The following is a 16,946-nucleotide window of genomic DNA, read 5'->3' as shown; positions in this document are numbered from 1 at the left end:
TATTTGTTTTGAAAAATCCCCCCCCCTCCAAAAAAAAAACAAAAAGGATATTCTAAAGAAAAAGAAGCCAATTCAAACTCGGAGATCTTCAACCGTGCCATCGGAAGAAGTTGCTAGGAAACGAGCAACGGAAACGACAACAGCAGCAAATACAGCTGCTGTTACCGTTACTGCAGCAACAGCAACGTCAGCAACAACTGCAACAGCAACAACAGCAGTAGCAGCAGCTGTAGCAACAGGCGTGGTGATTCAAGACAACAGTAAACGTAAGAAAATTTCTAACTCAAGGGAGAAACAAAATTCGAATAACAACGGTGCCGCCAATAATTCGGACGTTGACAAACGTAATAAACGGAAGAAACAACATAGGAAGGAAGTTATTGATTATTCCTCAATGCAAGCGGAAAAAGAATCAGAACCGAATGCAGATCCCAAGAGTAAAGTACGATCGTGGTTATTAGCTTCGTCTCAGTGTAGACCGGAGAACTCAAGAACGTCCAGTGGTTTACCAAAAAGCAAATCGACACCGGTTGGATTGACGACTGGTGGTAACGTAAGTGGTGCTACGAGATTAGCTCAATCAAGGCAAAATGGTGTACCAAGGCGACCACTGGACTCTAGAGAGGTCAAAAGTTCGCCAGGTACTTTGATTAGAAAGGAACGAGCTAGACTTCAAGTCGTCTATAAACCCCCCTTCAAGTTCAGCGTAAAACTACGTAAGGCCGATAAAGTAGCTCAAGTGCCAGCTCCTGCGCCAACTTCGGCCCACAATAATTTAACGAGGTCCACGAAATTGCCGAGAACTGGAGTTTTACTTAAAACTAAGAGAAGGGACAGAGTTAGAATTGGTAGAGCCAGACAGATTGCACCTACTGGAATTGGAAACGATAGTGGGGATTTACCGGAACCAACTAATTCCGATCTGCATACGGTACCATCAGATTTGGAAGTTTTACTCTCTGAAAGTGAATTTCTTTTTTCGAACACGTGACCCCACAAACTTATGATTATTTCTATCAAAGAGTTAACATTATTAGAATACTTGCGTTATAATTATCCAGCAGATGAATATTTTCTTTTCTTTAATACGTAAAATTGATTAACAAGAAGAAATGCGCTTAGCTTTATTTTACTTTTTTTATTATTATTAATATTATTTTTATTTGTTCCCACTCTTTGTCTTCCGAGTTAGGAGTAAGTTTAAAAAAAAAAAAAAGAACATTTAAGTGTCCATTGAATGGATATTTAAAAGGTCGTGTTTTAAAGTGTTAGCAAAAGCTATTATTAAAATAATATGAACTCTCTTGAGTGCATAGAAGAAGACGTGATAATTTTGGTTGGTCTTCTCTATTTAATAGGAATTTTCGCAATCCTATTTACTCTTGCTAATCTGTTTATATAAATATTAGCATTTAGATCTTGATAACAGTGTTATATATATATATATATATATGCCAAGCTAAAGTGAAACAAGATTTCTTCTTTCGTAAAAAGGGGCCAAATCTACCTTTAAAAAGACTAGAAGAAATATATGTGTCAGCAGAGTGAACGAAAAGACAGAAATAAAAAGATAAGAAGAAAAAGAGGATGAAAATAATAAACATAAACTAATGAAACAGAGTAAGAAGAAGAAGAAGAAGAAAAAGCTGTAAAAGTGTGCCAGTGTTTGTTCATTTGCAATTTGCATTTCAGAGAAAGAGAAAGAGAGTATATGGAATAAAAAAAACAATCTCTCCTTTATAAATAATATAATATTCGTTTATATATAAATATAATATAGAAAAAAAAAAAAATAAAAACTGAAACGCTGCCTATAAAGAGACAAACAAACAAAAAAATGAAAAGATGGTGTAATTTGCTACGTATTCTTTTTTATATTGTCGATATCGTAAAAAAAAACTTGTCGATATTACCAATAATAATAATAATAATAATAATAATAATAATAATAATAAAATTGGCTCGATTTCACGTGACAATAAATAAATTGTTACTTTTTCTTTTTTTTTTTTTTACAGTAATTGATAATAAATGTTATGACTTTTTTTCGTCGTGAGTAATATACAGGGTATCCAAGAAAATCATTTGATCGAATATAAAAAAAAAAAAATAAAATGTAAATTGGTTTATTTGATAGATTTACAATATTTGGATTTTTTCATTATGAGTTATGAATTTATACAGTTACAGTATAATTGAAAAAAACAAAAAAGTATTCTGTCAACTCGAAAGAAAAATATTGATCATTTTGTTAATTTGATGTAAATGAATTTTTGGATAGGTTGCGACATTATTATCACAAAATTAAGTTTGATGTTACGCTGATTATACAGTATTACGACAACAAAAGCCATAACTTTTACTGTCACGTGAAAATGTAGCTTTGAATAATCGCGATTGTCACGATTTAATAAAATAAATAATAAAACGATAATAATAATACTAATAATACTTAATAGTAATAATAATAATTATTATTATAATAATAATGATGATGATGATGATGATGATAATTATTTTAATTTTTCTATTTTTTCTTTTTTCTTTTTCTTTTGCATTTCTTATAAAACAGTGACTGTGACTGTCCAAGACTGTTTTCTATTCAAAAGCATTCTATCGATTGTTGCCTATTTACAATAACTATTCTCAAACTGCCTAAGTAAAGTTGTTTCGATGCAGTTTCCTAATGGTTCCTATTAAATCGGCTAAAAGGGCCGGCTCACTTTGAACAATAACTTTGAGCCAAATTCATTTTGCTCGTTCTCTCTCTCTCTCTCTCTCTCTCTCTTTCTCTTTCTCTCTCTTGTTCCAATCAGATTGTCTCAACAATTTTATCTATACACACCTTGTGAACATTTTTCAACTATTCCTTTTTCATTGTTTGTTTGATCGAATTTTTTGTTCTTTTTTTTTTTTTTGGTTAGGTTCAATTAAATTAAATGGTGTATATGTAGAAAAATTGAAGACAATCGTTGCTTTTAGAATATCGTGATAGATATGAATTATGCTGTAAAAATTGTACGTTTAGTTAACTCGTTTTGTAATTCAATCGAGTGACTTCCATTTTGTAGACAAAAACAAATAATACACACGAGATATATAAAAAGTATATTGAAATTAAATTGATATCATTTTAAAAATGATTTTCTAATTAAAAATATTATGTTAATTGTTTTTTTCATAAATATATATATATATATATGTAATACATATTTCATAATATTAGGGGGACCGAAATAGTAATGGCCGTTACTACCCAAGTCAAATTATTTCTAATATTTTAAATCAAAAAATCGATTGTGATAATTTTTATAGTTTTCATATTAAAAATATTGCATAGCAGATTGAAAAAGATTGATTAATTAATTTAATTAATTAATTTAATTATTGATTAATAATAAAACAAAATTGTTTGAATTTTGAGGTTAAAAAGCGACACATTACTTATCGGTCCACCATTGTATATTTGCATAGATCATTTACTGCATTTATACGGTGCTGTTAATAATTATTTTTTTAAAAATTAATATTTTATTATTTTCAATAATTATATATATATATATATATATCTTATATATTTCGCGTGTGTTTTCAAATTCGTACGTAAGAACGAATCACGTATGTTAATAATTTAATTTTCTTAACAATTAAAATATAAAATTATTTTGTTTAACATTTGTTATTTTTTTTCTTCGTTTTTTTTTTCATAAAAAAAAAGCACATAAAAATTGTGCTGTGATCGTTGCTCTCTCTCTCTCTCTCTCTCTCTCTCTTTCTCTTCTCAACTCAAAATTACAAATGTTATTTATAAAAATTACAAACATAAATTCACAAAAAATTGTTAAAACATTTATTTAACTTAAAAAAACTTTTCGTTTCTCTATTTCATAATAATTCTTATTATCTTCTATTGTAATTATTTAAATGTGAAAAAAAAAAAAATAAGAGAAAGAGAAAAAGAAAGAGAAAATGAATGAGAAGAAAAAAAAAACAAGAAAAAAAAATGACTCGTTAAGTGTGACACGGATGCGGGCTACTTTTGTATATATATATATAATACATATACATATATACATAACGCGTGAAAAATAATGTGATTTTACTTTTACATGACCAGTGCTACACATAAATATATATATACAGTTATAAACATATACACATACACGAATAACATAAAAAAGCACTCATTTAATCCGCAAAGGATATGTGATTTTACTTTTAAGACCAATCCGTGCTAAGTCGTTTTTTACAGTTAGGAATTTGCCAACGCAAAAGTTATAAAATAAAATAAAATAAAATAAAAAGAAGAAGAAGAAAAAGAAGATGGTGATAATGATGAATAAAAAGAACGTATCATACTTTTGTTCACTTTTAAAGGATCCGCTTGTTGTGCCTAACTTGCACGTCGATCAAAAAAAGTGACCATTAATAATAAATAAATAAATAAATAAATAAATAAATAAATAAATAATAATGCTAATAATAATACTAATAATAAATCTAGTAATAACACTAGTAACCTTAATAATAATAATAATAATAATAATAAAAACCATACAGAGATTGTTTCAAAGATGTTCTTGCAATAGAAAAGAAAAAATGGCATGTGAATGACAATTAAAAGTTTAAAAAAAAAAAAAAAAGAAGATGAAAGAAAAAAACAAACAAAATGGAAGTCCAAGTTTGATGCATGATCGTGTACGGTGATAATAAAAAAAAAAACATATTTTCACGTGAAAAATCACACACACACGTAACGTGTCAAAAATTCGCTTTATTATCGTGTTGAATTTGGCGTCTGTTGTGTTAGAAGAAATATGATGTGCGAAAATAAGAAAACGAGCGTATTATTATTATTATTGTATAATAATCGATAAATTTAGTAGAGATTATATAATTAGGGGGCCCAGAGACTTATTTATAAATGTGTTGAGACAAATTTCACAGTAGTGTAACAAAGATCGTCGTAGAGATTTCAATCAATCGTGGCATTAATTATGCGATATTAGCGAAGGACGACACTTCTATAATAAATGACAAATTTTCTTCGATGTGTTTGAATTAAGAACAAACAAAACAACAAAAATGAGAAAGACAATTCTCTCGTTGATTGTGTTTAGCTACTTTTTTTTTTTTTTGATCTCGCTTGAAAGCAAAACAGAACAAACAAACAAAAATATTAGTACTTACACGATGCTTTTTTTTATTATGTATGAATCGAGCAAATTAAGTTAGATTTTTCTTTTTTATTAACATTTTCGATTTTATTTAACTCTCTATAGCTACCCTCCGCCCCTCGTCCCCGTCCCCGTATATATGATGCTAATACGAAGTTAATAATATGATAGAGTTATGTTGCATCTTGAATGAGCAATATGTAGGGTAGAGGTAAGGAATAACATTTCTGTATATGAAAAGTGTCCATTGACATGCATTCAATTCGGGTGACGTCACAGTTCCTACACTGTAAATTTTTAAAGGAAGCATTATTACATAATTCGGCATACTTCAATACCTACTACGTTCACCAACGCCATTCTGGAAGATTTTTGAACTATTATTTTCAAAAAATGTTGGACACTTTTTCACATGTTCTCCCATAAGAGATATTACTCCTTACCTCTACCCACCATAATGAGCAACCTAATTTTCAAGCCGGTTATCATCTGCGAATTCTAACGTAAGCCTCGTGCCATGTCATCTCTTTCAAAACGGCGGAAACTTATTTGTACTCCTAATATTAATCTATATAAGATGGGGCTGCTGTATTTTTACACGGACTTTGTACAAATAACAAATGCCGTAAAGGTGATACCTTTCCGGGCTACATGTATATATATATATATACCTATGTACTAATAAATAATGGGCGAAAACTTAGATATCTTTATTGTGTTCCCGAAATAAATATAAATCTAGTTGAATTTATCAATTTTTTACAGGATTATATCTATTTTTGTATTCAGGATGGTTCAAATTAACTGCAACAACAATTTGTGTGTCTTCTCACAAAAAAAGTAATGAAAATATCGACATCATCACTTTTACAAGTAATTAAATGATATATTTATTAATTTAATAACTTTTGCCTACGCATCCATCACCAACATATTTTTGTTTCTTCAATAATTCTACGGCATATTTAATCTTATTATTCATTATAATGTTTTCCAATTCTTCGCCATGTTGTTTATCTAAAATGAAAATATTATATAATTTCGTATAAATAATAATCAGTGTTAAAAAATAAATAGATTTGAAATAATTTTCATTTTATATACTCTTTCGTTGTTTCTCTTCTAGCTTTTGTTTATCTTTCTCATCGAGTTTTAATTGTTCCTCGTAAAGATTACGCGTAAAAGCCATTTCCGTCTCACGTTCTTCCATTTTTTTCTCGTTGTTTGCAATTGTTCTTTTTACCTGTGTGTAATTAGATAGAGAACGGTTAATTAAATATCTTTTTTTAAAAGCGTAAAAAGCAAAATGATGTTCAACTCGTATAACAATTAAAATTTCTCGTGTTATTAAGGAAACAAAAGAAAATAATTATTATTACCATATCGTCAAAAAGTTCTTTAGTTTGTTGTCGTTTTTCTAAAGCTAATCTTAAAGATTCATTAGCTTCTTTGATCTTTTTCTTTTCTAAATACAATTCATTAGAAATATCTTCTCTTTCTTTTATCTTGATTTCTTCGTCCAACATCTTTCTAGCAATAGTTTCCATCATCCTTTCTTTTACGTTATCGATGTCACTCTGCAATATTAAACAAAATATTATGTTTGTACTAATAACGATATCTTCCAGTTTCTTTTCTTTTATTTTATTTTCAATATAATAAAATAATAACTATAAACATTTACTTTTTTCTTCATTTGCTTGTTATATTCGAGTTCCTTTTCAGCAATAGCTTTAGCTATTTTTTGTTCTTCCTCTTGAATAGTAATTTTTTGTAATTCCTTCCAACATTGTCTCGCTTCAAAGAAAGTTTGTCTCTCACCTTGTAAACACTTTTGAATTTCTTTCTTTTGTTCCTCTTTACGAATATCTTCATCGTTAATAACTTCGATCGTTTGTTCGATTATCTTACGTTCACGTTGTCTCTCTTCGTCCAATTCTCGCATTATCCGACATTTTTCAATAATTTGATTCTGCAAATCGGCACAATAAAGTCGTTTCATTTCTTCCATATTTGCCAATTGTATTTTATTGAACTTATCATCGGAGTACCATTTTTGAAGGATTTCGAAAGATTGCAAATCTTTTTTAATCATATCTTCGATAAATCGTGATTTTAAATCAATGAGAGAACAAAGTGTAGGAGAATATCGTGAGATTTGTTTTTTATCTTTCAAATCACGTAATTTCCGCGCTTCTTTACCTGCAAATTTCAAATCTTATAAAAATGGCGCCTGTTGTTACTCACAAGTGGCGCCAATTTCAAATATAACATTCGATCTTGCTAAATACATTAATTTTATTATTATTATTTATAATAATAAATATATATAAAAAGAAATACTATATATATATATATATATATATATATAATATTTGATATATCGATAGACAATTTTGGAGATTATTTATTATGTTTATATATGCTTAAAAATGTTACTTTTACGACGTGATAATTCCTCTGCTAATTTATTAGCCCTTTCGATTTGTCGATATCGTAAATCGCGATCTTCTTGAAAACGAACGAGTTTTTCTTTTTCTTCGGCTTCTCTACGATCGATATGTAAACGTTGTACTGATCGTAAATTATCAGTTTTTTCAATCATTTTTGCTCGAATCAATTGCATCACATCTTCACGTGCATCTTTCTCCAATTCCATCTTTTCAAGCATCTCTGCGCTTCCTCGTATCTTCATTTTTTATTGCAATTTATATATTTCCTTATTAAATAATTTACTAATCAACTTTTTATCATTACTCCGATGAATATTATTTGATGTTTAACATGTCACAACTTCAACGAGGTTACGTTTTGAAAAAGAACGCATTCTTATTGGTCTACATACGTATCGATTCAAAGTCACGTGATAATCGATTTTTAAATTTAATTTGGCGGCAAGAATTTGTTTAATATTAAAATTTGTTTTTACAATTAGTATATATATTATTTGTAAAACGAATAGAAATAAAAAGTACACGATAATATATTGTTTGTGTGAAAGCTTTATTTTGTTATAACTTTATGGAGCAGTTTGTAAAAGTATATCAATCCGAAATCATGTTCAATAAATTATATGCGTTCGGATCATTTAATTATAACATTTTAAAATAATACAAAAATCATTTCGAAGTAAGTAATTACTTTTTGATTAGTTTTTAAGATAACAAGTCATATGAGTGATCTTAAAAAAAAAAAAAAAAATAATAATAAATGAAAAAATAAAAAAAAGGAAATAAAAATGCATTTATTTAAACATCACGATTATATGCATTTATATAGAAATAACCGCATAGCAGTTTGTTGTCCCCAGTAATTTCATATTTTATTTAAAATGAATAATGCTGTGCTATTACTTTTTATGCGTATATCATGAATAATTTACATAGGGTAGCAGCAGCATATTTAATATAATATTTAAATCAGCGTACAAAATCCACATTTTTCATCACTGTGGATATCTGTTGATGGTTGTTTTTTTATTTTTTCTGGAAAATCATATCCAAAAAAAATTGTTTATAGACTGCTACTTATTCCATAGATGAAGCATCACATATCTTTGTCTCAGTCTCAGGTACTTTTAAGATTCGTGGACCATATAGAAGAACATATGCACAATGCCAATCACCACCTCCACTAAGCTTTAATACTTCTTCACTAGTAACAATACTAACAGTGTCATCATCACACTTCAACCATGTATCATTTTTTTGATGAACCCATGCAACGTAATGTCCACTACTACTTGATCGACCCCTATGAGTTAAAACTGCTTGTAGTGTATAATAACCGCTATTATTGGATCCTAAGTCTATAAACATTATAAATGAAAAATAATATTATTAATCAAGTTTACATGATAAGTATATATTTAAAATTATATATATTTATTGTTCTTTACCATTTTTAAACCAAAATTGTTCATCTTTCATTTTTTCCTTATTCTCGTCACTTTTATCTTTCTTGTCCTTCATTTTGGCAGCTTCTTCTATCAAGCTATCTTCATACTTTTTAAATTTTTCACGCATCGGTGTAAGCTTAGCTTGAAGTTCGCTACTGCACAATTCAAATGCGTCAAATTCCAATGGAAATTTAACATCTTTTAAAATTTTTGCATTAATGGCCTCTTTTTCTTTATAAAAAAATCGAACGAATTGAATAGTTAAATAAGCTGGTAACCTACTAATCTTAGACTGAAAATATAAACAAATAATTGATCATTTATAAAAATTTATAAAATGAAAATATATATATAATATTATAATGTAAAATATATATATATATTTACCGTTTTAGTATATAATGCATCTCTCCCAAGACTCACAGACATTTTAGTAATTTGTTCTTGCATTTTATTTCTTAGACCAGAATACATATATTTGACATCCGTTGAAATGAAACAACTCAATTGTAAAAATTCTTCCTTTCCTTTAGTAGGCGACTCATCTTCCGATTCAATACATTTCAATTCTGTATCAAATGTTCCTCCAAAATATTGTTCTATCAATGATCGAGGTTTATAAGCTTGAGGATCATTTTCATCAGCATCTGGATTTGCCTTTTTATAATTTTATTATATAAGTAATAAGTTCATTTAAAAATCTATATATATGTATATTGTAATAAAAAATATATATTTCTAACCTTAGCGGGTAGTTTTTGTTGAAGCATTCTGACAAGTTCGGTCCAACATTCGTTGGCATCTTGTTGTTGGAATACACCATGTTCAAATTTTTCAGCAAATCTCGGAAAAGCTACATGCATCATTTGTAAAAGTATAACAGGTGGAAATGGTGATCCTCTATCCATATTTTCATAAAGATCTCTTAAAGCGGCAGTTATGTTTTGTGCAGGCGTTTGAGAAGAATTAGCAATATTTGTTATAGTGCCTGTATAACTTTTTAAAGCTTCTCTTAACTCTGGTACAATTTTAAGACATTGTACAGTTGCATTAAGATAACAGGTATTTCCAAGATTAACCAAACCAGCTGGCAAATCTAATGCGGTAGCCAACTCAGATTCATTCATATCTTCCAAGAACAAAGGTTTTTCTTTCGGTTCTTTTGGCACATCCTCTTCTTTAGAACCCATCATTAATACAGTAACACCCTATTTATTACAAAAGATAAATAAACAATATTAAATGAATGAATAAATTAACGATAGATGTTAATAGTCGTTCTTCTTACATCTTTCAAACCAATATTTCCCCAACAATCATCCTTCAACGTTATTCCTTTTAACATGACTTTTTGTCTTTCAGGTTGTACTCCTGTTAATGCATAAAGTTGAGCTTTAAATAACATTGGTTCCTCATCCGTGTTAATTTCAACATTAGGATAAAGTTCTTTGCCCCATTTAACTTTAACTGCAATTAATATAAACAAATGATAATAATGACTATCATAAAAGTTAATAAAGAATAAAGGAAAATTATTGAATGTCTTTTATGAGGTTAGATAATAATAATTATTTCAATAGAAAATATATAATTACCAGTGTATTGTGGCATATTTACAGTTTGTGCGCGTAAATTTCAAATGGAAATTAATTAAATATGATAATGTTTAACATACAAACTGTTCCTTTTTTTTGATTGCAATTAGAACTGCATAAGAAACGCAAAGTCAGTGTATATGAACAGCCGATCGCTCAGCGAGCTGTCATTGGCTCACATGCACATATATGCTCACCACACATGCTCATCTCTAAGCATTATGTTTGGTTCAACTTGTAAGTAAATTGAATGCAATTGGAACGTTTTTTGCTCAACTAACCTATCATATACGTTTCCCCCCCACCCTTTAAACTTTGTATTACCATACATATATATTAGTCTTGATAATCATGAAAGTGAATTAAATTACAAAATTATGATTTTATAATTTATTTAATTTATCAATTAAATCATAACATGATTTTCTTTTTTAATTATTATTGTTATTGATTTATATATACATATGTATATATTTAAGTCAATAATTCAATTACTTTTGTTTCTATTTTGATCTATTAATTATGTAAATGTAGGTTATAAAAAAATGAAGTGACATTCCTATCTTACTGTTCTACTTGAATCATGGTTAAAAGATAGTGCACACATACAGAAACATAACTTACACAAAATCATTACATATATGTGTACGTATACATAGTAATATAGAGAAGTAAGTATCTCACGGGTCGATTTTCTCTACATCAACAGAGTTCAGCGGCATTGTCAGTGCTGTCAGCTGACGAAAGAATTGGACGTAGTAACAATAAAAAAATGGTAATTTTTTTCATATATACGAAAAAACATATTTATCAAAGTTTCATTATATTAATATAGTTTTAATTATATAGGAGTTAATATTATTCGTTTATTTGTAGTCGTTTGGAGAAAAAATAGCATCAATAATGGAAAGGCCTGGACAGGATTCTGTCGCTAAGGACGATACTCCTTGGTGGATGAAGTATGCTGGGCGAGGGCTCGGCACTGTAGGCGGTTTCAGTTAGTTTTAACAAAGTTTTGTTTTTCGTTCACCTTTATATCACTTTATTCGTATACTTTAACCAAAGATTATTATTATTATGTGTTATCTTTATTTCATTTGCAAATGACTACTATTATTTTGTGAAAGAATATGTTGAACATGTTGAACATTGTGTTAGGTTGTATCAACAAAATATTAAATTATATATTTTTTTATTTTATTCTAATTAATATATTTGATATGAATGTAATATATATATATATATACATATATGTATTTGTTACAGTCGCTATCTTCCTGGGAGTATGGAATTGTGCAACAATATTACTTGCTTCAATAATGTGTTTTCTTAGCGGTATATGGCAGATGGTTGCTGGTTTTATAGTTTTGATGATCGAAGCACCTTGTTGTTGCCTTTTCATTGATTTTGTACAAAACTTAAGCGATATGGTGGAAAACAAACCTTATTGGAATAAAGCAGCAGTTTATTGCATGTAAGGGTTATGTATTTACAAACACATTTTTATTTCTTTTTTCACTATTGTTTTTATAATTAATTCATTTCCGTATTTTTTTTTGTTGTTGATATATTTTAGAATAGCACTGCCACCAATTTTCCTTTGTCCAGGAATATCAAGTATATTTGGTTGCGGATTAATTTTTGCCACTGGTGTAATATACGGATTAATGTCAATTGGCAGAAAGTAAGTATATAAAATATTAATCATTATTTTAATAATTATAGAAAAAAAAACTATCACAGTTATCAATTTTAAATTCATAATTATTATTAAATTAATATATTCGTTCGAGTGTACAATTAAGTTCATCGAAGTACAATAACAACAACAACAAGAAAACAAATGATACAAAAGTTTCAGATTTTGTCAATTAATTAATTCCAATTCATTAAAGTGTATATTTTTGTTTTTGTTCTTTTATTGTCATTTGTATTTGCTTTAAAACAATGGACAAAAGTGTGTGGGATGTTTATGCGTCAAATATAATGCACACATGTATAATTGTTTGCTTATGGGTGGATTTTGATCACTGTGTGTTGGTTTTACTTGCACTCATGATTGAAATTGTTGCTTTGGTTTTTTTTTTTATGCAAATGTATATTACCAAGATAACCGATAAAGAGTCTAAGATATTATATCAGGAACTATAAAATGATGATGCAGAACATTTTAATACTGTTACATATTGAAAATGATACAAAATATATATGTTATAATTGATATATATATATATGTACACAAATTGAAGAAACGTGTGTCAATATTGTTACTAATATACTGACACAATAACAGAGGAACCAGGCCCGACCCGGCAGGAATGACGTCGTCGGGTGTGGGATCCCCACAGGGTACAGTACCTCCTACTACAGATCATCATACCACACTCATGGAGGATCCTGATGTCTGGAGGCCTACATAAAACATCAGATATTCATTGTACCACTTCACTAACCAGGCAATAATATATAAAATTCAATGTTATCCCTATGTGAATAGCCTCATCATATTCATAAATATGGTAGCTTTGTTGTGTACAAACTGTATATCGTTAGCTAATTTAATTTCTCTTATGAATGCATGTTTGTTTTATTGCTATATTTTCTTTTTACGTGCTTATGTAATCTCGTTAAGTTTATGTAATTCAACTTAATAATTAACGTATGTGTCATTATCATAAACTAATATTTAACGATTATTTTTTAATATGAATAAGAATAAAAAAAAAAACAAACATAATATTTGCACTATAAGGTAAATATGTTAAAGGTACCGTTATTTTTATCTTTAGACTCTTTTCTATTTTATTTTTATAATTATGTAATAGCAATCTCGCATGTCTATATATATATATATATATATATAAGTGTGCATTAAGCAATTTATCTATTACAGCTATATCAGATAAAAATAAGAAATGTGTGTGTAGTTAAATACATTAAAAGAAATCCTATTTGATTTTATTATGATTATTGTATGCTACGCTAAGAATTGAATTACATTTATTTAATAAATATTATTTTTCAGGGCATCATGGGGAGAAATGAGATCAGCAGCAGTGGAAACATCAGCTCCTTCATCAAGTATGCAATCAACGCTCGTTGAAAATGCTCAATCAATGGGCTTTAGTAGTAAACCAGATAGTAATGTTTGACACTTAACATGCATTGGCAACAAAATTCGCTATTTCGTGTGAATGGTGGTGTGTAATAATGACCTGGTCAAATAATTGTCTATTAGGGCTATGAACATTTATCATAAAATATGATATCCATTGCACTAATGCTGATGTCTTATATTAAAATTTGGATGCTTGAAGTAAATTTAATATGATTTTGTTTTAAATGTGACCAACTAAGCTTGATATAAGCTATTTTACTTGTATAACTACGTGTAATCAAAAATGCAAAACGATTTATTATTATTATTATTATTCTTATATTTTCCTCATTTTCAATCGATAGTTACATTAATATTAAATCGTTTTACATTTTTGTATATCTGTAGTAGACTTTAGGTTACTTATAAAAATTCTGTTGGCCTACCTTGTTCAAACCTGCTTTATTTAGTATCAAGAAATTTAGAATTAGATAATAAATATACAAGGTCTGCATTGTTAATTACAGTTGATATATAGAAAATGAATATATTATTAAGCTCTACGCTATGCTGATGTTCTTTACAGCCTTATTAAGTACTCTAGTTGTTGCATTTCACCATTGCATCTTTCTATAACACCTATCCATCCAAAGTTATTTTAATGAAAAAGAAAAAGAAAATAAACAGAATTAAAAATTGTCAAGAGCAATGGCATAGTTTATGTATTATCTATACACAAAATCTGATTAAACACATACATATTTTTCATATCATAAATATAGTATAATGAGTATGATTGAATTTAAAGAATATATTTACTTGCAAATAGTCTCTCAATGGTTAAATATAATTGAATGATTTTGAAAGGCTTCTTATATATATATATCATTTTTGATGGTATAACAAGAATGATATAGCTCTTATAGTTGAATGAGTCATTAATATTAATTTTTATGGTTTATTATTATTATTATTATTATTATTATATTCAAGTTATAAATTCTTTATGACGACTGTATTGTATATAGAAGTGAATTCACATCTTTCTTCCATTAGTTCTCATGTTTATATTCTTCCTGTATGAAAAGCCTGAAGTAACAAAATGATATTTAGGATAATTAATAACACACACACATACACACTTCATTTGTTATTTAAGTTTAATTATATACCTTTGTGATTCAATTTGTTACTGATTTATTTGACTTATTTTGTGATACAATTCGATAGACTGGATTATTGTCACACTATTTTTATGTGTGAATAGGAAGGTATAATTAAGAGTTTCTTAACATATTCCTGTACTATTAATAAGTATCACATTTGGAACTTTATGTTCTAATATTCGTAACTGTTATATCTAATGCCAAATGTGCCAACGTGCAAATCCCGTTTGTTTTTTTTATTATTATTATTATCTTATTATTCTTTAGAATTTTTATTTGCAACATTTCGATAGACTATTAATATCAAGTTAAATTATGTAATTTTAAACTGCAGCATTATTTAAAGTCATTTGTTTTCCTACATTCCTTGCTAACAAAAATGTTCATTCATTCATTCAATATAAAAGACTCGAAATTATTCATTTGATCATCTTATTTATTAATTATATCAAAATAATCATTGTGTACGTTGTGATTAACAGAATTGTCATTAAAGTTTGAATGATAAATTCATAAGTATGCATTATTATGCATTCTTATGTAATGTAACAAAAGAATAATAAGTATTATAGCAAATTTTTCAATAAAAATTAAATATTTCTCAATTTGTATTTGTATTGTATTATCAGGTCAATACATTTCTAAATGATTATGCAAAGTATTGAAATTTCATTGGTACGTCAATAACATTAACAACTGTAATAAAACATCACCATTCATAATATACAATATAATTCATGTCTATACACATACACAAAAAATATATTATAGTATAGAAAAAAAAAAAAACATTCACTTATATAGAGACATAGAATGTATGAAATTCAGAAAAGTCAGAAAAAGAAAGTTTTACAATTGTCTTCTTATTTTATTCAACGACATACTTAATTAACACTATAGTAATTTAATTAGCATTATATATTTGCCTTCTGTCATTTAATAATAAACTATATATAATTTATTATCTTCAACAGAGATTGATAATAGGGGATGAGATTAGATTATAAGCTAGCTGAATACAAAATGGATTTGTATGTGTTGAGTTAGAAAAATTATATGCTGGGCAAACCTCCCACACGACAGTTATCGTTGAATTGAAATGGTTAAAGAATAAACAATACTGCAATGTATGGCAGTTATTAGATAGTTATGTAATTAATAGATATAAAATAAATACATGCGCTACTTTTATTTATATATATATATATATATATATATAAACATATATTATATGAGATATAACTAGACTCATTGGGCTCGATATATTTTCATTTTATTTATATCAGTTTTTAATTTATATTAACAAATTTTGTGAGTATAGCAATATATAACATTATTATTATTATTTGAAAAATACAAGTGAAACGTCAAATGATAGTTTGTTCCATGCACCATAAATATATAACATATATTGTATTGTATATTACATGTATATCCTGTCGATTTTAGAAATAATTATAAATCTTAAGATTGTGTGAATTTGAAAGCTATAAATTTGATGCGAAGTTTAAATGAATGAAAAAAATAATTCCATTCTACTGTGTTTTCTCGAAATATATTTAATGGTTTACGGTATTATACATAATCGAACGACAAATATTTGTATAAAATATAACAAACATATTATTTTTATTGATCTTCTAAGTAACAAAGAAATGTATTAACTTTATTATTTTTCAGGACAAAATAAAAAAAATAAAATAAAATAAAATTCTAATGCCAGAAGTATTAAATCATTGCATATCAGAAATAATTCTACTACGCGATATATAATAATATTGAATGATAAAATTCTGCGTAACTATATTAGTTATTTATTAAAAAGACACATGTCATTAATGAGAACAATGAAAATAATGTGTTTATATATATATAAAATATATTCTTGAAAAAGCAATCGAAATTTGTTGTATTGTAAGGTGTGTCCATTACCAGTGTAATATAATAAAAAGACTCATTTGTCGATATTAAAATAATCATGGTATTAAAAATGTATTTTCGAGTAGTGAGTTT

At 27.5% G+C, this 16,946-nt stretch overlaps 4 protein-coding genes across 10 annotated transcripts in view; 2 read left to right on the top strand and 2 right to left on the bottom strand.

Moving 5' to 3' along the window:
• Positions 1-4,643, top strand: part of LOC107066808 (disintegrin and metalloproteinase domain-containing protein 10) — a 41,792-nt gene extending 37,149 nt beyond the window's left edge. For all 6 annotated transcript variants that reach the window (XM_089169729.1, XM_089169733.1, XM_089169731.1 and 3 more), the window contains one exon: positions 47-4,643. In XM_089169729.1, the coding sequence (XP_089025855.1) occupies positions 47-991 (945 nt within the window). In that variant the 3' untranslated portion in view covers positions 992-4,643. The remainder of the gene's footprint in view (positions 1-46) is intronic.
• LOC107066842 (uncharacterized) lies at positions 3,184-8,021 on the bottom strand. The gene is made up of 5 exons (XM_015321828.2): positions 7,617-8,021; positions 6,862-7,379; positions 6,557-6,754; positions 6,282-6,420; positions 3,184-6,194 (listed from the first exon to the last, which is right to left on the bottom strand). The coding sequence occupies exons 1-5, from the start codon at positions 7,870-7,872 to the stop codon at positions 6,076-6,078; spliced, it is 1,230 nt and encodes a 409-aa protein (XP_015177314.2). The 5' UTR covers positions 7,873-8,021; the 3' UTR covers positions 3,184-6,075.
• Positions 8,022-8,161: 140 nt separating this feature from the next.
• Usp14 (ubiquitin specific protease 14) lies at positions 8,162-10,836 on the bottom strand. The gene is made up of 6 exons (XM_015321825.2): positions 10,671-10,836; positions 10,364-10,542; positions 9,819-10,283; positions 9,463-9,732; positions 9,076-9,367; positions 8,162-8,985 (listed from the first exon to the last, which is right to left on the bottom strand). Exons 1-6 carry the CDS (start codon positions 10,684-10,686, stop codon positions 8,705-8,707), a joined length of 1,503 nt encoding a protein of 500 aa, XP_015177311.2. The 5' UTR covers positions 10,687-10,836; the 3' UTR covers positions 8,162-8,704.
• Positions 10,837-11,290: 454 nt separating this feature from the next.
• Positions 11,291-16,909, top strand: fwe (calcium channel flower). 2 transcript variants are annotated; one of them, XM_015321829.2, is made up of 6 exons: positions 11,292-11,445; positions 11,547-11,667; positions 11,937-12,144; positions 12,247-12,354; positions 12,964-13,126; positions 13,696-13,835. In XM_015321829.2, exons 1-5 carry the CDS (start codon positions 11,443-11,445, stop codon positions 13,088-13,090), a joined length of 567 nt encoding a protein of 188 aa, XP_015177315.1. In that variant the 5' UTR covers positions 11,292-11,442; the 3' UTR covers positions 13,091-13,126; positions 13,696-13,835. The 2 variants fall into 2 exon arrangements, with proteins under 2 accessions (XP_015177316.1, XP_015177315.1); XM_015321830.2 differs by lacking the exon at positions 12,964-13,126 and having other exon boundaries at positions 11,291-11,445; positions 13,696-16,909.
• The last annotated feature ends 37 nt before the right edge of the window (positions 16,910-16,946 follow it).

This window comes from Polistes dominula, unplaced genomic scaffold (genome assembly GCF_049000335.1).
Source record: "Polistes dominula isolate Pdom_NZ unplaced genomic scaffold, Pdom_raw_medaka contig_49, whole genome shotgun sequence".
In the NCBI taxonomy this organism is placed as follows: domain Eukaryota; kingdom Metazoa; phylum Arthropoda; class Insecta; order Hymenoptera; family Vespidae; genus Polistes; species Polistes dominula.
This window is presented reverse-complemented; position numbering and strand designations above follow the sequence as displayed.

Coding starts and splice junctions, on each gene's coding strand:
- LOC107066842 (XM_015321828.2), bottom strand. CDS start 7,872: ATGAAGATACGAGGAAGCGCAGAGATGCTTGAAAAGATGGAATTGGAG. Junction 7,380..7,616: donor GGAATTATCACGTCGTAAAA/GTAACATTTTTA, acceptor TGAAATTTGCAG/GTAAAGAAGCGCGGAAATTA. Junction 6,421..6,556: donor AAGAACTTTTTGACGATATG/GTAATAATAATT, acceptor AATTACACACAG/GTAAAAAGAACAATTGCAAA.
- Usp14 (XM_015321825.2), bottom strand. Junction 10,284..10,363: donor GAAATATTGGTTTGAAAGAT/GTAAGAAGAACG, acceptor TGTAATAAATAG/GGTGTTACTGTATTAATGAT. Junction 9,368..9,462: donor ATGCATTATATACTAAAACG/GTAAATATATAT, acceptor TTATATTTTCAG/TCTAAGATTAGTAGGTTACC.
- fwe (XM_015321830.2), top strand. Junction 12,145..12,246: donor AAAGCAGCAGTTTATTGCAT/GTAAGGGTTATG, acceptor GATATATTTTAG/AATAGCACTGCCACCAATTT. Junction 12,355..13,695: donor TTAATGTCAATTGGCAGAAA/GTAAGTATATAA, acceptor ATTATTTTTCAG/GGCATCATGGGGAGAAATGA.